General features: G+C 53.7%; 3 protein-coding genes across 3 annotated transcripts; 1 reads left to right on the top strand and 2 right to left on the bottom strand.

The window, feature by feature from the left end:
- Positions 1-354: 354 nt before the first annotated feature.
- Positions 355-7,093, bottom strand: CCOS01_10784 (fungal specific transcription factor domain-containing protein; the record flags this gene model as incomplete). Its single annotated transcript, XM_060458938.1, has 8 exons — positions 355-934; positions 1,186-1,286; positions 1,831-1,899; positions 2,375-3,926; positions 4,010-4,937; positions 5,278-5,439; positions 5,815-6,148; positions 6,725-7,093. 8 exons carry the CDS (start codon positions 7,091-7,093, stop codon positions 355-357), a joined length of 4,095 nt encoding a protein of 1,364 aa, XP_060310740.1.
- A 4,338-nt stretch (positions 7,094-11,431) lies between these two features.
- CCOS01_10783 (glucosidase II beta subunit-like protein) lies at positions 11,432-13,100 on the bottom strand (the record flags this gene model as incomplete). Its single annotated transcript, XM_060458937.1, has 2 exons — positions 11,432-12,934; positions 13,002-13,100. The coding sequence occupies 2 exons, from the start codon at positions 13,098-13,100 to the stop codon at positions 11,432-11,434; spliced, it is 1,602 nt and encodes a 533-aa protein (XP_060310739.1).
- A 2,395-nt stretch (positions 13,101-15,495) lies between these two features.
- CCOS01_10782 (uncharacterized protein) lies at positions 15,496-15,847 on the top strand (the record flags this gene model as incomplete). The annotated part of the gene is made up of 2 exons (XM_060458936.1): positions 15,496-15,557; positions 15,679-15,847. The coding sequence occupies 2 exons, from the start codon at positions 15,496-15,498 to the stop codon at positions 15,845-15,847; spliced, it is 231 nt and encodes a 76-aa protein (XP_060310738.1).
- Positions 15,848-23,237: the final 7,390 nt, after the last annotated feature.

Here is a 23,237-nt window from a genome sequence, read left to right as displayed (position 1 = left end):
GTATGTTCTGAGCTTGTTTACAGCAGCACTACATCACTTTTGATACCCTCATACAACTGTCTACGACGGGGAAATACGGGAATTCGTATACCTGGGATACACATACATTTGGAGGCATCGGTGGCCGGCGTTTTTCGGTAGATGGGTTTTCGGTATTAGAAAGTCAGGAGGAAAAGTTTACTAGGCATACATGACGCCTGGACACGACAAAAACATAGAGACAAAAGAAAGAAAGAGAGCGAGAGAGCCCCAGAGACGCTCTCGTCCTGCATCCAACACATTTGATCCTAACCATCGTTTCCTCAAGTGACCTCCTTACGTGACGACATCTTACACGAGTGACTGATCAGACTCTCATTTCGGCCGCTCTATTCGATACACCACACACCTAACATCATCCCGTCCATGCGCAGACGTGACCGTCTCCCACGCAAACTCAAACCCGCACCTCCGCAGCACCGTTTCACTGCCCACGTTTCCATCATGGACATGCGCCTCCAACACGTTCCCAAATCGTCCTTCCTCTTGTTCATGCCATCTTCCTCCTCCTACATCACTGCTGTCCTCCGGCCTCGAAAACAATCTCCGTCCGCCGTCGGGCCCGCAGTCCGTCCCGTGGGGACCTCTTAGTCGAGCCCAATGTGCCCCTAAAAACGCCCGCAGCGCCTCAGTGGCGTACCCCATCCCCCAAGACTCGCGTTGAAAAATGTAGAATATCTGCGGCGGGCTCGTGATGCCGATGAATCCAATCACGCCCGCCTCCGCAGATGCCTTGTTGCTCTCGGTGTCGTTATCGGTATTGCTAGTTTGTCCATCTGTCGGGTGATTTCTCTGCATAACAGCAAATGAGAACCCCCCTTCCTTCATCATGAGTCGTACCCTCTCGATACTCCGTCGACTCTCCTCCGCCACAACCACGGTCTCGACGCCGGGCCTATATCAGGTATCAGTGCATTAACATCAGATCAGATCAGACCTAATCTTGGGTCAGATCAAACGATCTAGAAGCCATATAGAAGCCACAGAAATGACCCGAAAGAAAAAGCCTAAACCTGGGAATTTGGATGGGATGGGGTGGGATGAGATGAGATGAGATGGGGGGAAATATCGAAAACAAAAACAAAAAAAAAAAAAAAGGGAGAAAGAAAAGAGGAAGAAAAAGAATATGTTATGCCACACATGTACCGCATAACCTCAGAATCCAACCTCATCCGATGAATCGCACGCAAATCACCCGCCCCCACGGGCCGCAGCCGCAACCGCGCCGTCGCGACGCAGACGTTATGCTGCAGTGGCATCGAAGCAAAAGTCTGCCGCCGACGTTGCCATCATCAAATTAAAACAAATCAATGTGATTCAAGACAATTCGAATCCAGAATACCCTTACTCCCCCGCGTCTTCAGAAACTTGCAATGTGGGCAATCTTATTACCCCGTTAGGCAAGTGACGTGCGTGCCCAAGCTTTTCAACGATGCTGCATGCGCACAGGCGTGACAGGTAAGGCGCTGGGGAGAAGGAGGATGGACATTACACTACTGTGTGAAGGTTGTAACCAGCATTTCCCGTCCTCTCTTTCAAATACAGCAAAGCCCGCCGAAACTGAGCAATTGGGGTCAGATCGGCAATTATTGCCCTCGTGAGGAGCGCAATAAAAAAAAGCTTATCTATCCGTATTTCATGCTTGGGGGGGAGATCTCGACAAGGTTTCGCATCCTTCGAGAACAACAAAACAGTCCAGGCTCAAGAGACTGCGCCGTAACACTGCTTGCAAGTCTTCTGCAACCGAGCCTGAGCGAGCCCTGTTACCTTTGCCCGCAGCCTGCCGCTTACCCCTTCAATCTGCTGCCGAATACCCGGGGCCCACGTCGGCCGGCACTTCTCCACACTCGCGGAGACATCCTACTTTTGACAGCGGGATGTGGGACTGCCCGGAGAGGCGCACGCAGGTCAACTAGTTAAGAAGAGAGTGAGCACAATTACAGTAGGTGTATTGGGGAGACATTTCATCCAATGTCACCACCAGAGGTATATACATGTACGCGTAGAATGCCGCCGAGTCCGAACCCACCCAACAGGGTCACTAAACACCCAGGTAAGCTACGACACGCCATCCAGCGTGCAAACGGTAGCTTTGAACACCTGTATCGCCAGAACCGCTGGTAGACAATAAACCGTGGCCGACGTAAAACTCCTAGTTCCGTTTGTGCAGATGCTCCCAGTTCACGCCCGCCCAATCCTATTCCCTTTTCCTATCCAATAGTGTTGAAGTATGAGTACAACCGACCTACTCTGGCCCAGAGCATCCACCTGTCCGTCCAGCGTCAAGATCAAACAACGTGGTGACAAGTTTTCATGTCCCTAGCCATAGACCGACCCTGCCACCATTTGGGTATCCACCGTTCTTGTCCTCCGGTCTCCGTCCGTCATAACCGCCATTATCCTCTTGATGTTGCTGCTGCTGCCGCGGGTCCATACCAGGATTCTCCCCACCAACGGAGCCTCCCACGGGACCGCCGGTACCGGTTGCCATCCGATCATGCATCATTATCCCGTTCCCCATATCGGGATAGCCTTGGGCCCCTTCACGTTGATTGGTGTAAGGTCCAGCATTATGTTCTGGGTATTCGCGCGGCCCCGTTCCACCGCTGCTAGGGCTCCAGGCTGTATCATATACGGGCATGCCCATCGCTGCCATATCGGAGGTGTTGCTTCGAGTCAGGCCTAATGGGCTCATGAGATCGACACTGCTTGCGTCCATGTCGACTCCACCCATACCACCCGTCAAGCGATCGGACCCAAGGTCGATTCCCAACCCCATACTTGGTATGGTAGAAGGATGGTGCATTGAGTTGCTTCCGAGGTCGAGCCGTTGTTGTTGTTGTTGCTGCTGCTGCTGCTGCTGCTGCTGCTGCTGCTGCTGGTTGTTGCCATTGCTCTCTTCGTTGTCGTCAAAGACTTCGCCCACAACGCTCCCTCTTTGTTGTCCAACTTGTCCCCAGCCTTGCTCCATCATGTGGTGCGCCTGACCTGCGGCAATCATCGCCGCGGCGGCTGAACTCATTCCAGACATGGCGGGGCTGAGTTGTGTTCTCATACTTCCTGGGTTCTCGCCGGCAGCGGTGAGCAGCTTCTCTGCGAACTGTTTTCGGGAGTTGTCGCTCGCACTCAGTGTACGCACAAAGAACTCGATAGGGTCTAGACTCGCCCCCTTTCGACCGCTGCCCAGAACACCCATATCGCCTGACGTAAAGTCCATGGCGGTTGAGAAGCCAACACTTTCGCATGCCCCCAAGACGTTAACGCACCAGGTTCCGATTTCGAAGATCTTCTCCATGATACCCATTCCGTGAACCTCGACAGCTTTACTAGGCAAGCTTGATAAGATCGAGGCCGTATCACGTGCAACTGTCAGAGGGAACGAAAAACACATGCTGTTCCCACCGCCGACACCGCTGCCCGAAGATACCCCACCTCCTGAGTCGGCCGGGTTGGTCCAGCTCAGAAGGCCTTGCCTCATCGACGACTGCCACACGATCAGTCGAAGCCATTGTTGTGTGATGAGCAAATCGGCTTTTTGAATGTCTGTCGGCTCTGGTGCCCCAGCATCTCTAGAGGCTGACGTTGAACCATAGGAACCCATTAGCTGCCCATGAGGCTGGGTTGGTGGTGATGATCGCCCATGTGGGCGAAGGAATGCAGGAGGGAGGGAGAGAAGGTTTTGCAAAGCCAAAAACGTTGTTGCGCTGACGCGGGGATCAGACCCCTCATTCCAAGCCGTCACGAACGATTCGTCCAGAGGAGTGTAGGATGAAACAAGCTGCAGAAAACCGGCATGGATATCGGGGCCTTCGTAGGGTTGCCGTGTTGTTGGTAGCGACGGTGTTCTTTTGAACGTAATTGGCTTGTTGCGAAGAATCGCAAAAGACCTATGTAGCACAAGTTGCGTTAGTATCTCGGATGCGGCCTCGCAATATACGTTGGCGTGACCCAGCGGTCAGTCGTTACTAACCTTTCCGTTACGAAGAGAATCCAGAAGACCCTCTGTCGGCATAGCGTTTCCTCGCGACTCAGCCCGTAGTATGTTGAATCGTCCTGGAGTCCTAGGTCCTGTGCGTTGGTCAACGCTTCCCGGAGATAGTACCACGATTTGCGCGATTGGTTGATTTCAAAGAAGGATGTGCTCAGGTAAAACGACGAAATCACGGCGGACAGGGACAAATCCTCGAGGAAGTCGTACGTCTGCCTCGTCGAAATGGTCTCGTCGAGGAAGAAGCGACCGACGACTTCCCAAGACGTGGGTCCAGGCGCGCCGATGCTTTTACCAGACATGTGCATCGACGTCAAGGCGCAAAGGGCGTAAATCAGGTTTTTCTCGCTCGGCGTCATGGGTCGGTTGATCGTTTCGCGGACGGTCGGCATGTAGATGAGAGGCATGATGGGGTAAATGTGCTCGTAGTACAGCTCGACCAGCTGGGGGATCATGTGGAAATAGCTCCTCGTCCTCGGTCGTAGTTCATCGCTCGAGAAGATGCCTCTGGGCTCCGGTACATTGGTATGTCCTGGGTTCGAGGTGACGGCAGCCCAAAAGCTCGGAGGGGTCGATGCTGCGGACGCGTTGGACGAATGTTGAGATGTCGCTTCGCCGAGGTCGCTACCGCTCATCCCAATGTCGACGCTGTCTAGGTTCAGCGGCGGGCAAGCTGCTGATAATCGACGCCGCACATACTCTGTAGGACTCTCGAGCGCAGTTTCTGCATTGAAAGGTTTCTGGACTTTTGGTTGCTGCTTTCCTTGGGACGACTCCCGGGCGCGTAACTCATTTATGACCCGTCCATGGCCACGCTTCGGTCCTCTTTTCTTAGGGACATGTTCGCGCTTGCAGGTGAGTGAAGCGTGCACGCATTGCTCACAAGGGAACTTGCCATCGCAACGGATTCCTATTGCCAGTTAGTTCTCATGAGCTCCATCGTATGAGAAACGAGAAGAATGAAAGACGTGGCAAGAGACGTGAGTTGCGGACATGAAATGAACAGTTCTTGATGATGGATGTGAAGATGGTGATGACGTGCAGCAAGCAACGTCAGCAGCAGCAGCATCAGCGGCAGTAGCTAAGGCGGGATGGTGGTACCATGAAGCCGACAGATGGACTGCCCGGGCGGCAGACTGCTGGGAAGAGGAAGAATCGCACGAAAATTCATGAATGCGACGGACGGACGGCAGGGGATGCAAATTGAGATACGACGATAATAGTAACGTGAGAGAAGTGGAACAGCATACTTCTCCTTCGACAGTGATCGCATACGGTCCTCTTTGGCGGCGCTGATTGTTGTTGGTGGTGCTGCTGCTGGCTCTTGGTAATGGCGGGGGTCGTGGTCGCGCCTGGTGACTCGGCCTTCACTTCTGCAGAGCCTGCTCTGCTCGCAGCATTTCTCGCGGAATCTGTGTCGTCCATCACTCAAAACATGACGCAATAAGAATAAGGGAACAGTCAAGAGAAGGGAGATGGCAGAGACAGGCTCAGGACTCTTGTCACAGGGGTGACGGCCGTTAAAGAGTTTGAGCGAGAGATTTCGCGGTGGAGTGATGATTTGTCGCAGCCCAGCAAAAAAGCAGTGCAGTGCCAGAAGCAGAACTGTCGTGGAGCAACAAGCCTCGACTCGGACAGTGCTGCAGCCCAGCCTCCCCCCGGTCAAAAAGCCAGTTCCAGTCCACTCTCGGCCGCCTCAGCCCCTCACCGGCAAGGGAAGGGGAAGGGGAAGGAAGCTAAGGTAAGGTAGGGTCGGTAAGGTGTGGCCTAGCTGTGAGGTGAGGTACGTAGGGTACGGAGGAGGAAATGTATGTACGAATAGCGTAGCGGAGGTAGCGTCTCGTCTGTCCTCGCCTCATCAGTCGAGGTGTCGGTAGCTGGCTGGTGGGATGGCGTCGGGGGGTTGTCTTGTTGATCGTCGCTAGCGCATGAAGGTGTTGGTTGCTGCTTAAGTTTTTCACTCCGTGTCCGATGTCTGCTCGAAGACCGTCGGGATCGGCTGCCGGTCTTGTCCTGACCTGCCCAGTCCAGTTTCTGTCCAGTCTTGTCAGGACGTCCAGTGTCTGTCTGTCTTCCTGTCTCGTCTTTCGTTGCGCGTGCGGCGTGCAGCTTGCGGCTTGCCTGTGCAAATGCGGGGAAAAAAGAAACGACAGTTCGAGGCGAATGAGAAGCGGAGAGAGAGAGAAGGGGGGAAAGGATGAGTGAGGGGCGGCTACGAGCAAAAGGAGGGTTCGCTGCCGTTTCTGTATCCGGACTGAGTAGGTATACTATGCACTAAGGTGAGTAATAGTAAGGTGGTAGAGCTGAGGCAAAGGTCGTGTGAGGTGGTCTTGTGAGTCAGCTGATGAAAGAAGAAGTTGAGAAGAAAGATCGATCTGTTGATGACCTTGGACCAAATCGACGGATGACCTTGGAGATGTGCGGGGGAAAAGGGTTCGAGGCCAATCAACTTCGGATGAGCTGCACGACGGAACGGCAAGGCAACGGCTCAAAATAAGGCAAATGGCCAGAAGAAACGAGGGAACAAATAAGTCGTCAGTCCAAGACGTTCGAGTCCGTGTTGCCCCCTTGTTGGTAACCCTTCTCTAGTTTGGGGCTTCAGCTGAACCTGAGCTTCTTCAGTCCCAAGTTTGCCAGGGACCTGCAGCTATTTTGGATCAAAATGATTTGCGGCGCTATTCCGGCCCCTCTGCGAACGGAGCCATTTGTCTGGCTCCTGGAGACGTGCCCGGCATCCGCCCGCTCATGCCAAGCTCCATCAAAATCCTCCACTGAGTACCGCCGAGCGGAGCTAACCGCAGGCACCACCCCCGCCGTTATGGACCACATGTGCGAGCTTTGTTCGTGACGGCGAGCCAGGGAGCCCCGGGGCAACCGCGTCCTGGGCTGCGTCTGGGTTGACTCCAGCGTCAGGGACTCAAGCTCGACTCGAGCTCCAGAGATCCCAAGATGCTTAATTCTCTCCTCGGGTGCCCAAACTCTGCTCGCCATGCCACGTTTCGACCTCGTTCCGGGAACCAGTCCCCGAGACCTCTGAATCACTTCATGGTCCAGATATGTCTGCATGTCTGGGACTTTGTTATGGTCTGGTCTGGGATTGCCGCATCATGCTGCACCGTTGGAATGTACGTGGCCATCGACAGAGCCTCCGGGGTCCGCAAGCAAAAGCGCGCGTTCGCGTTGCATCAGATGTCCAAGACTCGAGTCGAATGCGGAACTTCCCAGGCATACTTCCTGATCATCACTGTACGCATATACCTTGCATGCATAGCGACTCGATGCAATTTGCGCGGTTGAGGCGGTTTGTAGACGATATAGGGTCGTCGATCTATCCCCGTCTACTACGACTCAATGCCTGTCGATTTGCAGCTGTCAAAATCTTGTACGTGCTCAAATGAGGGGTTTCCGGGGTCCTGAACATTCCAGAACGATCCGATTCAGGGAAATTGCTCTGATGCCGGCGGCATCCATATCAACGGCCCCTGACATGATGCGGAGGTGGCTCATCGAACTGTAAAGACAAGGCAGGGATCGCCCAGCTCGAATGTCAATCAGTCTTGGACGACAGTGGTGTCGAAAGCTTGGTATCATAGCGTTGCAAAGAAGTTGGGGTCTATTTCGAAACCAATATCGAGTCCCGGAGTCCCCGATGGGTGCTGTGAAGGTAATATCGCCAACGGGTTCACGGTTACCTGCGGTTGATCGGGAGCTTTGTGAAGAGCGGCGCGCGCGGACCTCATCCGCCCTGCGAGGCAAAGCACCGACTTGATGATTTTCTCAACAAGTACGGAATATAGTACTGGGTCCTGGCCGCTGGTACGTGCTCCCAGCAAGGCCGACAAGATCATTGGTGTCGATGATGGACTCGGCGATGTCCTTGGCGTTTCCTCTTCCAACGGCGCCGAGAGACTTGAGCGTAGAAAAGTGGATACCGGACTCGGGGAGAATCTCCTGAACGGTCTTGGCCTGACTGAATGATCAGGGCCCAACATGAGGAATTGGCATGCGGCTTCGTTGACTGGTCCGCATAGTCTTGGTCGAGGACGTCGAGATAGGGACGCCGGCCGAAAACGCCGGTCGACCGACACACGTACGCCGTCAAAGGGGTTGTCGGTGTGCTCCCGAGCCGATCCGGAACGAGGGCGTGATGTTTCTGCTTGCAAGTTGCAAGGGGCAGGTTGTAGGATTGACGCTTTGTCGTCCTATCCACTTGGCTGGAACTCTCTATGCTGCTGCCCAGTCGAAGTTGTCATGAACAATGGGCAGCCGGAAATCTCTTCTTCCAGCTGGCAATATCGCCTAGACTAGCTCAATCGGAGCATAAACTTTGTCAACGGGCGCTGCCGCCCAATGTGTCCTCCACTCACATCCACATTCACCTTGTCTGCAATATCCCTCCTAACCAAGAGGTTGCATTTCGAGGGGCGTGCCAGGGCCTTGGGTCGAGTGGATAAATTTGTCGGTTGAACAATTGAACAGCCCGACCTTCGGACGACGCATCCGTGGCTTATACACATGGCTCCCGAAACCATATGATGATGGCAAGCCATCCCTGACAAGCAATAGTATCTCGAAGCTGTGTTGAGTCCTACAAGGCTACAACAACAAATCCGAGTATTGCTTCGGACGCCGAATGGAAGTCCATGTCCGAGATGGTAGGTAGGTCAAGGTCAGAACAACGGGCTTCGTCAATATCTGGCCCTCTCATCGATTCAACTCAATTGATGAGGACTCAGCAGCAGCAGCCCACGGCCCGCACCCAAACATGATGGCGAATCGGCAGTCGGGTGGTTTAGTGAAACTTCTGGGTATACGACAGGCGCAGGGGAAAAGTGCCGATCCCATTTTGCTGAGCCTTGCAAGTGCCGACTTTGAGTTGATGTTGCAATCATGGCCGGTAGGTGACTCCGAAAGTGTGACTCCGCGAAGTTGGTAGTGCAATGTGCGTGCGGTGTGCCCCTGAACCGACGATGCCGAAGAACCTGTCCCAGCAGAATGGTTATGCCCTTGAATTATCAACTCCAAACTCATTTCAGGATCCCGGAGAAGCTTAAGACGTGACATCTTGGCTGGGCCCCAAATAGACTAGATGGCAGAAGTCGAAGCCAAGACTTCAGGGTCGACTCCTCAAAGTCTGATATTTTCTCTCTCCGAGTTGAGTTGTGTTGTCGGGTCGTATCGTGTCTGCTATAGGCCCTAGCTGCGATTGATAGAGAGAAGTTCGAAGACGCTAAGCACTGCCTGCCCGCCAAGGATCGAGAACTTAGTGGCTGCCAAGCGGTAAGGTAGTGCACGGGGGGCGGCAGGCACTGCGACGGGCGACGAGAGGTCAAGGCGAAAACGACATGTCGTATGCAGTGTGGGCATTTGACGTTGCTAGCTTGCACAGGTCCCCTCGTACTCAGGGCACTGGCGATATGATCATTAGAAGTCTAATCTGCGACAGACAGCTTAACAGCCTGGACTGCCCAGGCAGGTAGATGATGAAAGGACACAGGAGCTAAGGCCCAAGGAAGCATACGTGTTCCAATCACTTACCATGTAACTCCGCCTCCTCCGGATTCTCTGCCTCATTAAAACAAAAAAAACTCTCCATCAGGGTTGGGTTGGGTTGGTTGAGAATCTTCGAATGGTAGCCTTTGCCGGAGCCAGTCCCGGATACCGGGGAAGAGGGCTGAGGGAGTCTGAGGGAGTTTACGACGGGGGGCGGGCTAGCCATGGCGATGGATCACGACTGAAATTTGAACCGAGATTGGGGATGAAGAGAGAAAAGTCAGAGATGTGCAGATCGCAGATATTCTGCCTCAACGCCCATGTACTATTTGTCAACGTTTACGGCGTCGGCAGGAGACGATGTGATGTCCGGCTACCAGTGCCTGCCTCACTCACACCGACAGGCTGAGCAAGCAGTGAGCACGTGTATGCGTACCTTCCTCTGGACGGAGCAAAGGGCAGGTCACGCCTCGGCGGGGGTGCCTTCCTCCCACGTCTCGGAAGGAGGTGATGCCGTTGCCGCCCTCCGGTCCGGCAAGTGGGATGCCCCGTCCTGCCATTATCGGATGGTGCCTTCTCAGCAAAGGGGCACCTTCCGTTACTACCTACCTCCCACCTTCCTCTGTCAACTTCAATAGTCAAGACAGGAGCTTTCGATCGGCAATGGCTATGAACTCCAGGAAACCCGGCAGGTCCCGGACGTGACTTTCCGAATGAACAACTCCAGTCCGGTCACGGTGGTAGTCCGGCGGGAATGTAATCACGTCGTACCGCGGACGTCCATGCCATGGAAGCCGCGGGGTCTCGAGTAATCAGATTATCTGCAAAGCCAAGCATTGCTATGGGCAGAAGTCTCGGCGTTGCTCGAGACAGGACAAGAACGTTAGTCTCCGCAGAGAGGACAGAGCGGAGTTCGAATGTCATGGATGTTGGCACCGAGGGTTTGGCTCGTTCATTTGTGTTCTGTAGGGTTGATCGTGGAAAAGAACATTTAACAGCTCAACAAGATGTATCTTACCGTTACATTCGTCGGTCTCCAGTAATTAATGCAGGTAGGTATTGTCTCACACGAGGCTGCTTCATATGAACTATATGGAGTGACGTTGCCAACATCCCTGCCAGTTCCTCACAACAACAAAGCATCGAGATAATGGCCTAGACCACGATCAAATTAGACCTCGTTGAGATCCGTGAGAGACGGCAGTCGACACCATGACCCTGAAGATCATAACAGTCCAGCTATTGTGGATCCAGTCGAGTGTAGCTGAATAAGAAGTGGTCCAAAACATTGCCGTTTCGGGATCCCGTTGGGTTGATCGGGATACCGAGTCCGGGTGTGACATCGAATTGCTTCCAAGTCCGACGTGGCCATTAGATCGAAAGAAGAAATCGACATTCGCCCGCCTGGTCAATTATTCGTACTCGACGCCCGTTGAATGACTATCATCTCGGGTTGAATCCGCGTGATGCCATGTTGCAAATTGATGCCACCGATCGTATAGTTTCTGACAAGTCCGATTGCTGTCCGAGCAAGCAGATTGTTTTGATCCTTCATGGAGTAGTCTGCTGAACAGTTCGAGAACCGGATATTCTGAGAACCGAAATGCTCAAAGCCGAACAGCCTGAGAACCGAAGAGTTTCAGGACCGAACGGTTCTGAAAATCGAGCAACTCCCACAACTAAATACTCCTGAGAACCAAGCGAAAAAAGGGAATTGAAAGGGTACCTTGAATTCTTCGACGCATTTGTGAAATTACAGAGGCAAGTATTGGGCTGTAGGGAAAGACGTGTGCAGTTAAAGAGACTCGAGAGCATGGGAGCCAACGTACGGCCCTCTGTATCATTCAGCATATCAATACAAGAAACATTCCAAACGCCAATGCTAGGCCATCAAATCAGGGGAGGGCACCACTACAGCTCCTCCTTGAAGAACTGCTCTTCGCTACCCTCCTGCTGTTGATCCTGCTTGTCCTGCTTCTGACCCTTTTGCTGTGTCTTCTTCTCCCCCTCCACAACCTTCTTCTTCCTCTTTCCCTTGGCCTCCTCGCCATCCTCGCCGTCAGAGCCGTGGTCAACAATGCCCTGGATCTCTCTCTGCGCACCCGGCTGCTCCACCACCTCGAGCTTCCATCCCTTGTCGCCGGCGATCCGCTCCAGCTCAGCCCGCATCTCCTCGACGAGCTCAGGACTCAGATCCAGCTTCTTGAGCTCATCGTCGTCGAGCATCTCCGTCGCGCCGCCCTCGGCTTTGCTCTTGGCGCTGGCAATGATTTCTACCAGCGGACCGTGGCCGCGTCCAGGCAGGTAGCTGCGCGGCGGCGAGAGCTTTGTCGGTGGCTTGCCCTCCTCGTCCGCATCGCCGAGCACGTTTCGCGCACCAACAATGACGCCGCCCACGTTGACGCCCTTTTGAGCCTTGTCTCTGACGTTAGGGTCTTGCTGGGCCTGCTTCAGGAGTTCTGCCGCCTCTTCCTCATCCGTTGCGGCAGCGCCCTCCTGCTTGCCAACCATAGATTCCGCGGCTTCCAACGTCTTCCGACGATGCCACTCGGCCTGAGCGGCGGGGTCGTCGGAGGGGAGGATGAGCTGGCAGCTAATTGCGTTCGCGCTCGTGGCCCTCGGCGGGAGGAAGGCGACGTCGTCGCACAGGCGCGGCGTATTGACGACCATGAGGTAGGCGCATGTGGTGACCTCCTTGATCCAACCGATGCGGTCTCCCTTCATGCCCGGCGCACAGTGGTACTGCACCTCGATTGTCCGGTCGCGGCCCGTCAGGTCGCAGACGGTGCCGCCTTCCATCTTTTGCACGAGATACCGCTGATCGCCCTTAATCTGCAGATCCGTGTTCGCGGGAGGGTCTCCCGACTTTGTCGTCTGCTGATGTTGCTGCTCCTGGCCTTGTCGCTGGCTAGGCGACTTCTGTACCCTGCCGAGGACGTACTCGGCTGTGTGGGGGTCGCGGACGGGCGGCTGCCCGTTGGGGACCGTCGGGAGGGCGTGGAACTGGGTTATCTCGCGGTTGTAGCAGAAGCTGTAGCTCCACCAGCCGGACATGAAGTACAGACAGTTCCCATCCAGCTCGTCCAGCAGCTCCCAGCCATGCGCCGAGGCCTTTGCCAGCTCGCGTGCCTCTTCCTGCTTCGCGAGCTCCGTCGCCGTGTGGTTCTCGGGAGTCTGGGGCTCCAAGATGGGTATCGAGCAGAGGTACTTCAAGTCAGCCGTGTTCATGAGCTCGTATCGCTCAAAGACCTCAGAGGAACGGCCATTGTCGGAGTCGGTGGCCTCTCTGACGTTCTGGGAGACGTCGGAAGCTGTCGAGAACTCGGCCGAGTAGGCAGAATGCGGGTTTGTGCGGTCCAGTAACGCCTGCGCTTCGTGTTCTAGTATGTAGGATTCCGAAAAGACTATCTCGTACTGTAGGTGCGCTCATTGTCAGTTTGCCCGCCAGAGCTTCCATGGAACTCCTTTGGATCGGACGAACCTGGGGATATGCCACGAGGTCATCGTGTATACTAAAGCCAGGATGACGAGCTCCGCAAAGCTGAGCCGTGGCCAGCAAAAGTAGACTGAAACGGCGCATCGTGCCGTGTGAATGAAGGTTCGATCACATGCAGAGAAGTTGAAAGTTGTGGTGGTGAGGTGCCCGTTGCTCGTGTGGCCACCTTGAAGCTGCTTTGACAATCGCGCCGCGCATTGGCTACCGTGGTTCCGTAGCTCACAGGTGTCATCTACAGCAGGGTCCCGCCCACATAAGATCGCCGGTGTTTTGCCGGTGGGGATGCTCTGATAACGAAGACGGTCACGTGCCGTGAAGCTATTATTGGACGTCAGGAACAACCACCTCGAGGACTATGAAATATCAATTGCTGCGGTTTTATCTCTACAGAATAAGTTGGGCAATTGTTACAAAAGAATATCGTGTTAAAATTCATTCTGTAAGTTTGATTATCAGCCCACACAATTGAATATACTGCAGTGTCAGTCTCCTGTTACTAAGCATGCGTGATTGAGAACTTACATCACTAGCTGGAGCATAATTCCTTCAAGCCATATCGACCGCCCAGACTCTGAGATTGAGGTTACAAGAAAAGCCAGCTGGGTACTCATCTGTATTTTATGACTCCATTTCAGAGTTCGCGTGGTGACTTCAGCCTTTGGAGGCGATACACAAATACGATTCTGCCTACATAAGGTGCGGCAACCCCCAGAACCTAGTCACAAGTAGTGATGCAAGATAGAATCGTTGGAATTTCAATACGTCTAGGGTGAACACAACCCACTTGAGAAGAGTTAACACTGCAGTGAAAAGGCTGTGTCGTTGACCCCGCCTCTCCTCCCTCGGGGAGCCATCATGATTCGTCAGGCGAGGCTGGCGAACTATGCCGCCTTCCGGCGCTATATTCACATCCACCGTCTTCGGAACCAACAAGCCAGATGCTATCTGGACGAAGTAGGGTTATCACATGGTTGCTTTCATTCCGCCAACAGAGCTCGAGTTGTAGGTCCACAGCTGCTGTGGATCGTCTAGCTAATCTCTCGAGTCTCGCGGGAATTGGGAGATCAATACCTAGGGGCCTTGGTCTGAGGAACACGAACAGCCGAGTGTTCAATTGATAGAGTGCAAGCGTCTTTGGTGCATAACAGTCATCTTGTTGCAAAGACTGGATAGTATTGACGATATGCGCACCACGTATTTAGATTCGATAATAGCGAGTAAACTTTCCAGGTCTTTACATCAAAGTATACCTAGGTTTGCCGCTACAGGAAGGCCCGTCCCGACGAAGCATGAGGACGGTAAGGGCACAAAATTGCCTCCAGTGGCGTTAAGATCGCAGTGAAAACTCCCATAGGTAAGACTTTGGATTGTGGCTTTACAGTTGGCATCTGGGAGACTCCTTTTCATGGCGAGCAGTAGCACGCTCCACGCACTCAAGCTGTAAAGACGTAACTAAGAGCGGCGACAATCATGGCGTGCCACTGAGGCTCAACATCATCCAAGCTCAAAGCCGCACTGTCAAGTACTTTGAAGGCATCTCTCTGTCGCTGGAAAACACATTGCCGTCGCGGTATCGGCGACAAGCCCGCCCCTCGCGCGCAGATATGCCGTCGCCGGTCTGGAGAACGACCAACACGCGCAGATCACGCAGCGTACTTTTTCCCCGCCCGCTGCCGCCACATCGAAGTCCCCCCTCGACGACTAATTCATTGGTCGCTCAAGGTAAAATGCTGACCGCAGCACACAGAACCGACAGCATCGTCCGTGCCGCGCGTGATCGGAGGAGGCCAAACATCGCGGCAGGCTACCAGGCAACACTCCTCCTGCAGGCTCGACTTACATGACCCAGTCAGCCGCGACCGCCCGGGGTGGGAAAGAAAAGCGGCATAGATCAACAACAAAGGAATCCAACACAGCTCCTATCAGAAGCCGGCGCTGCGCCGCAGTGCGGTAAAGTACCACGCAGCAAAGATATTGTGTGTGTATCACTGTGTGTGGTATCCGTGTCATCTGTGAGTGAAGAGGCGGCACGCCGATACGCTACGCCATGCGGATGCGGGTGGTTGTGGTATCACTGCGATGTGATGCGATGCGATGCGGCTCGGGGCCGAGTAGAGCACGGATGCCCATTCGGCGATCCAAAAGAGACGCTATACGGTACGACTACAGACTTTCCAGAAACTCACAATTGACAGTTCGCTCTCGGACGCAGCCTACTAAGGAAAAGAAGGCATGAATCTGCTCCCTGGGCAGTTAAAGCCAAGGCGCCTCTTCATGCCGTCCCGGATTGGATGACGGCAGACGGTTCAGGAAAGCAGAAGTCCTAGCGGCGGTAGGCTATTCAAGTTTTCCTAGGGACTACTCCGTGTATCTTGTGTATCTGTCCCGTCCCGTGTGAATGGTTGGGTGGATGGATAGTTTGGTAAGGTAGGATACTGATGGTGTTACCCCTCTCTTAGTTCTCTCGAATCTCACCGAAATGGGCCGTGTCATGCCAGAAGCCGTTCAAGACACACGATACTTCAGCCCACTCGGCAGTGGGTACTGATTTGAGATATCAAGTAGGCGTTGAGAGACAGGCCATGCGAGTGCCATGCCATGCCGACGTTTGCTTGGACTTTTGGTGTCATGTCAATTTTTTTCCCTCTTGTGTCTGGCACAGCCGCCGCACAGAAGAAACGACTGACGAGCATCGTGCTTGGCGAAAAGGGAACTTTGAGGAACTTGAGATGGAACTTTGGCAAACAGATTTGGATCTGAGTCTTGGAACTTTGGAAGTCGTGCCGTGCCAAGAGTGGCAGAAGTTGGCGGCATTCCACTACGAGGATTGAGTTCTGCTGGTGTTGCACGCAAAGGGCCAATGGCTTTATCCGTACAATTGAGATTCATAGAGTCTTGCGTTGCTTTCTTTCCAAAGGGAGTCAAGGTGAAATCGCTAATAAGATTGATGATTTTGATGATCCTTGGCGGTAAGCGCAGTTTCGGCGATAATGAAGGGTCACCGCCATACTCCCGTACTCAGTCAGGTCGTAGCGTTGTATTCGTGAGACAGTCTAACAGTAGAAGCGACGGCGAAAGCGAGATGGGAAACATCGGCATCGTGGGGGAAGATGAGATACAAGGAAATAACCCACTTGTGCATTGTCGTATCGTGTCAGTATTCGTACCTAATCCGTTGCAAACTGCGGTCAGTCCTTAGCTCTGCGACTGTCATAAACAGGTATCTCGCTGGCTGGCCCTGAGTCGCGCGCAGTTGTGCAGGGTGCAGCGGGCGCCGCTTGTATCCGTACTGGCGAGATAGAGAACAGAGTTCGAGTTCGGTGAGGGTTCGACAAACGGAGTGCAGATCTGCAATACACTAGAGCCTCTGGCAACTGGTTCTGGGCGTCCCCATTCTCCAGCGTTCAAAAGCTGCCATCCAACTGGGAAAGGTGAGAGACAGAAACAATACACCAAACCTTGGGATTGGGATGGTGAGGAGACGGTAGGGGGAATTGGGGAGAATGACCCGGACGTGCCGGGGACACCCCCCACCGGTAATGCCAGAAGCCGTCTGATGACGGGAGATTGTCGCAGAGATGCTTGGGCCACTGGTCCATCTACAAGGAGGGTCGCGGTTGATGACACCTCATCTCTCTGTCCCAGACTCCCCCGGCGGTAAGAGAGACTTTGCGGGTTTCTGCCAACTAATAGCTTCTGGCTGGGGGCTTCCTTGGGGGGTTACGGTGCATGCTGTGGGCTGGCTGATGGTTTGGGGCACAGGAGGGAAAAGGGTGGGAGAGTCGGGACCTTGGGGCCCAATTCAGCTCGAGCAGCTGGAAGTAGCCGAAGAGGATCAACAGCGATGATCCCTCGAGGCGGAGCTGTTGCGAGATGTGGTGCGGGACGATCCCAAGCTTCTTTTGGGGGTGGGATTTGGTATGGAGACTTGAAATGTTTGGCTTGGCTGGTCAGTTCATTCGTGATGTTCCCAGGTATTGGAAATTCCAGATTCCATGGGCCATGAGAATGGGGACATGAAAAGGGACCCGCTGCGGTTCGCGCGTGCGGCGTCACGTTTTGACAAATTGGCATCTGAATCTGATGCCGATGGATCATGGTAGCCAAGATTAGGTGACTGTGTAGACGGAGTTGCGAGATGAAGGAGATGACGCTAGGTGAGGGCGATGCCGTGATGATGGAGACTGGAGAGAGAGAACTGGCACTTGCACGTTCCTTGGCCCCAGGAACGGGTCGGTCACGAGCGAGAGAGTTCGTTCGAGTGGAGGAGGAGGTCTGGCACACCTGGGCAGATGAGACGAGACGAGACTCAGCCTGGCCGTGTAGGGAGTGGCCATGCCGCCATGCTCCATGGATGGATGGTGATGGACTTGCACAGTTGGTGGAGGAGGAAGACGAGGATTCAGGAAGAGGAGGAAGAGGAAAGGGAAGGGTACGTACCTGCTCTCTTTCCCCCGAACGCAAAGAGCCAATCGTCGGAGCCGGCGGGGCGGCAGCCTCACTTTGCGGGAACAAGCCGTAGCCAATCGAGCTTCGCCCTGCGACGCTAGTCTACTTCTGGAGCTGCGTAGGCGAGCTGTGATTCGTCAAAGCTGAACTCGGTCAAAAGTGGAGATTGAAGCTGGGGATCTGTGACTTTGGGGAACTTGGAAGTTGTACAAGTAGAGAATGAGACACAGGGACGCATAGAACAGCCGCAGCATCGTGGAGTCGTGGACCACTTCATCTCGCTCACCGGGCAGAATGCTGTCTATACGGACCTATACAGAGCAACTCTCCAGTGGATGCCAGTACCTAACCCTCACTAGCGTCTGGTTTGCCAGCGGATGATGGAAGGAAACCGGCGCTGATGGCGGTCTAGTGTGGGGGGTTCTCCAACGCCTGTTCAGTGATGACTAGAGGTATCCGTACCTTACTGCGTAAACTACGTACCTCCATTGAGGTAGAGAGAGGTACGTACTTCTCAAAAACGAGGCAAACGCTGTCGATTGGACCAACATCGCCAATGCATCACATTGGATGCCACCAGATGCCACTCGATGCCACTGGGATGCGGAAGGGGATGAGATGCGTCCAGTGACCGTCATCCGTATCGTCAACAACAACACAAGAGACAGATTCTGCCGGCGTCACTTTGTGGGTGCTGTGCATGGGATGGGGATTGGGCTGATGGAATGTGATGTGCCCAGGGCCGCGGCGTGGTCGTGACAGCATTGGCTGTCTCTCACACGAGTCTGCAAGCCGCATGCAAGCCAACGCTCGACAGCCCGTATTCTACTGATTAGGCGTTTTTTTCGACTTTGCTAGATCTTGCAATGTTTTGCTTTCTTACTTGCATCTTTGTAAATTCCATCAAATGGGATTTCAACGTGATGTGATACAAAGGCAACGGCTGGCGGACTAAAGTAGTGGTGGTCAGCCAGCATCCGGGCGTCTGGGGTCCAGATCCAGAGCTTGTCATATCATTGCCGCTTTGAGAGGAGGCACTTTTAATGTGTCATTGGCGATGGTTGCCCATCAAAATACGATCTCCTTGGCCGTGGCAAACACGTAAAGACTGACCACACCAGAGAGGGAGGCTAGCAAGACATGCCCGTGATGGGATATCGTGCCTGAACATCATGAAGGAGGTTGCGTCCGTGGGTGCGCCGAGGCATGGGGTGACATGGCTTGGCTTGGGAAATGGACATCTCACATTCAGCTCTTTTCCTCTTGTCTCTGTCATCTCCATCTGTAAGTGCCCGTGGGCCCACGGCAAGCCGCATGTCGGTGCGCAACAAGATGCGTGGATGGATGAAGCCTAAAAGGGCCCGAAGGATGTGGTGATCTGCCCGCCTGTGCCCTCCAACGTCACAAGTGTCGACCTACAATGACGAATTTGTCTCTGTTGGAGTTTCTTATTCCTCGGGCTGAGCAAACATTGCACTAAGATACCACGCCCCCGCGTGCCCCCTTGAGTCGGGAATTCCAAGCAACATACAAAAAAACCCACTGCCGTCATATTGTAATTTTGCTTTTTCTCTTGGGGTGGTGGTGCATCAAACATCCCGCGTTCTGCTGCGTGTTGAGTGAGTCTTGGTAATGGTTGTCTTGGGGGAATGCATGCCCGGAGTCTCTTCCGATCCCCCCGTCCCTGGTCCAGACTTGGAGATCAAGCAGATTAGGTCGCCAGGCATGGGCTCTGTTCGACAAAACCTCGGGCCCCCCTGCGTAAGAACGTGTTTTGGGATGTCTTGCACTCTACTAATTAGGAGAGGGTTGAATCGTTGTTTGGTTCAGTAAACGTGTAAGTGCCTGCATTGGAATTCTTCTCGGTTCCGTACGCATGTACTTACTACTAAGCGCTCGGTTTTGTCTAACGTGTGACACGTTCCGTCATTGAAGATCGTACAAGTCTCCCTCATGGACATCTTTTTTTTTCATCGCATCGTCATTAATAACGGAGTAATTATCGCCCACTCTTCATGGATGGCCTACCGTCTTAGTGTGTGAAGTTTGGACCGTTGAGAAGAAAATCAGCAGAGAAATTTATGATCCGAGAAATGAGATGAAAACCCAAGGATCTAGGTTGTGTCAAGCAAAGGCAGGAAGGGGAAATGGGAAAAGAAGTTTCCGCCCCCCCCCCCCCCCTCATCCCGATCTCGTCCCGAAAGACAAGCAAAAGCCAACTCACTCTTTGACCCATTCGCTTATGTGTGAGATGAAGAGGAGAAGTGGAAGCTCGCGGTTGACTGACGCGTGAAAAGTTGTGAGAGTCGTGAGAATGGGGTGGTGTGTGTGTGTTGAAGGGGAGCTAAGGGAAGCTTTGCATGAACGAACTTGAAGCTATGTTGATATTAAAAAGGGTAATTAAGGACGAGGAAAGACGCGAATACATGAGGAGAAAGGGTTACAGAAGTCCAGACGAAATAGAGTTGCTCTACCATTTTCCCTTCATTTGCGGCTATTACAACCGGACAAGTCATGATGATGGTATCCGTCAGGCTTGATAACGATCTCAACCCGTCCAATAGGTTTCTTGGTCCCGTTGAACAAGCCCGACGCGGGAACTTAACATGGAAACTCAAAAAGAATGGTTGACTTTTCTTGTTTTACCTTTTTTGGCTCTCGGGCTGCCGTGGGCTGTATGGGCTGTCAACTCTAGCGGCTGCCGCAACCGCATGAGAGAAAGCCTAACGGTCAATGGCGCCAGGGACGAGTCATGTTCTTGTCAGACGGGCGTGACGGGGAGAGAAGCGGTTGGAACTTGGTGTGAAGAAGCGGTTCAAAACGGCGCGCTTTGCGGTAAGACCTCTCGCTCCCCTCCCCTCCCGAAGCCACGCATCCCACCGAAGTAAACAGGGTGTGACAAAAGGAAGAAGGGCAACTTGTGCCCGTTTTCGCAAGAGCATAGTTTGGCTGGTCTGGTTTGATCGTGGTCTGGTCTGTTTATTTTTGCGGACGATCTTCATGCAATGGCTATGCGGGGCCTTCATCAATGGTGTGTGTGTTGGTGTTGATGGTGGGTGTTTGTTGCCGAACGACCGTTTGAAGCGGCTAAGCTGCTGCTTCGTGCGCATTCTCTTTTTCTGCTTGCGCACAGTTGCGCGCGATGGTCACCGTCTTAGGATAAGTCGCGGCATTAATCGTTCTTCTGGTGCTTCTTTCTCAAGAAGAGGGGTTCTATCAAAGCCACGGGCACGGATTAAAGTCAAGCATGATGAGCAGAGTCAACAAGAGTCATTCATATCGGCTCGGATTGTCATATGGATGCGAAATGGACGCGCGGTGTTTGCAACAAGAGACGGCATCGAAAGGGTTGAGGTGAGGTGTGTTCGGAACCGGTTGCTTGGACGGCATATGGTGTTGAGAGACGATAATGGGCCAATTCCAAAAAAGAGACACCAACAACAAGTCATGGCAGGGCATAGCATATCTCCATCGCATCGCGATCTCGTTTTACCGCAACGAGGAGGATCCGCAAAGGTGGGCCTGGTTTGTGAAAGTTCGGGACGATCACGATGTCGGCCCATTCTGCCAGGTTTCTTGCGGAATCCGTATAATTACTAACAGTGAGGTGGTCACTACCTAGTGGAGAGGCGCCGAATATCAAGGGGACGAGGGTACTGTGAGGTAGCTCTCAGACAGACGGCCGGGCTTTTTTGAGTTGCCTTTCAGGCCCGGCCAGACTGCGGCTGTCCACGTTTTTCTTGGCCAGGTTCCTCTCAATGTGACAGACATACAGCACGGCGGCCCGAACCCCAAAGTTGCGTCGTGTCGTGCTTTGCTGCTTGGTGCTGCTGGCGCCTGGCGGTAGTGAAATTTGGGGGACCTTGTTAATATGAGTTTGCCCTCGGACAGTGGCACTTTTTGATGAAGGTCAGGTCATGATAGCCAGCACTAGGGAACGTTATGGCCAGCACCAGGCTGGGTTTGGTAAGGGCTCAAGATTAAGGTCGCGCCGCCCCCGGGGCCCAAGATTGACAATGACAGCTGCCCAGCTACGGGGCCTAGTAGGTGCTAGACAGGCGCGCGCAAGAGGTCTAGAAGAGCCGTGATAGCCCAAGCTAAGAGCAAGGTTCCTGAGCCGTGGGTTCAGGGCCAGTCTCGATACGGACAAGATTCAAGATGAAGAGTGCCCAACTGGGAGTTGCTGAATACGACTTCATCTTGCTCATCCTCGTAGCTTAGAATGAGGGTGGTATATTCCAATGTTGTGTTCCGCGTGGGAGGTGTGAGCAGGAGAGGTCCGTGGGTGAGCTGGACGGCAGCCAGCCGGGCAAAGAGTTGGAGAAGGTTGCTGCCCAGTTCAATTCTCTCTACCTATCCCTCGGTGATGGAGATGGAGATACCCAGAGTGAGTGACCACTAGCCAGAGTGAGAGAGACCTGATTGAGAGTGAGAGTGACTCGGCGAGCATCAATGAGAGGAGAGATGATTAGGCGTCATACCCCTGCCTCACACGCGCTAGCAGACGTGTTCGGTGCCCACACGCCCCCTGGTGACCAGCACTTACACCCACACCTCCCAAAAATACCACTGGAAACTGGGACAAGTCGTCACCGAAGCCGAGATGCGGTTGGAGGGAGGCACGTTCTCAGGAGCCGCTGGGGGTGTTGAGTGAGAGGGAGAGCCACAGACAGATTGGGGAGAAACTGGAAACGCCGTGTGCGACGACGCTTCGTTCGGCCGGATGTGTTGACGGGCAAATCCCAGTCAGCCCTTTTTCATATTGCGTGTTTACCTTTACACTACGCCTTTTTATTTTCTTTCTACTTGCTCAGTGGAGACAAACGGCTCTCAGTTCCCCTGGGGAGTGAATGCAATTGTATGAATTTCCATCCAGTCGCAGAGCAGCTTTTCATCTGTAAAGTGGTCCACGTGTTGTCAATCAGAGTGAGACTGAGAGTGATGCTCTCACTGAGGCACGCTACTGAGCTCATTCCAAACCCACTGAAGTCTGAGGGGACGGAAAGACCCAGAGGCGGAGTGAGAGGCTGGCGTGAGAGTGAGAGTGAGAGGGGCCACGGGCGGGCGGCTGCACCCACTTTAACCTTCTTTCCTCGCTTCCATTCGTTCTTTGCCGGCCCTGTGCCGCCAATTGCGATGCCGACCACGTATTTCTCCTACTCTCTCTTTTCTGCCATGCTACGGATATTCGTATGGATACCCACGGTACACTGCTGGCTGGTCTTCCTCCAGCGTGCTGTGCTGTCGAGAGTTCCATTTCTCGTCGTCCCCTCATCCTTGGTCGTGCCGGCGGTGATCAACCACTCGTGGTCTTGATCGTCCCTCCCACCGCTCGTCCCACACCCCCCTTCCAGTCGTTTTCTTCTCACCGCACCTTTGACCGCCGGGCAGAATAGCAGCCCAGCAGCAGAGGAGCAGCGCAATTACCTATGTATTCCATTGTAACATTGATGGAACTGCAGTAACATTTGCAATACCGAAAGAGCAGTGAATGTCATTGTGTTTTGCCTCGTGTTTGTTAGTGGCGGCTGTTTCTTGACTGCCAGCTCATCATCACCACCACTACTCACTCACTTGTACTTTGCTCTCAGTCTCACTCTCAAATTCACTCTTTTCGGTCTCTCACTCTCACTCCCACTCGTCAGTCTCAATCACACCCTCCATCCAACCCCAATGCTGCTTAATCCTCGGCCAATCCAAACCATCTCACAGTTTTCCCAAAAAGACACTGGACAGAAACACCCACACCCCCATCCTTCCATCCATCCCGCA

Source organism: Colletotrichum costaricense (assembly GCF_030867565.1).
Source record: "Colletotrichum costaricense strain IMI 309622 chromosome Unknown Scaffold_11.1, whole genome shotgun sequence".
NCBI lineage: Eukaryota > Fungi > Ascomycota > Sordariomycetes > Glomerellales > Glomerellaceae > Colletotrichum > Colletotrichum costaricense.
This window is presented reverse-complemented; position numbering and strand designations above follow the sequence as displayed.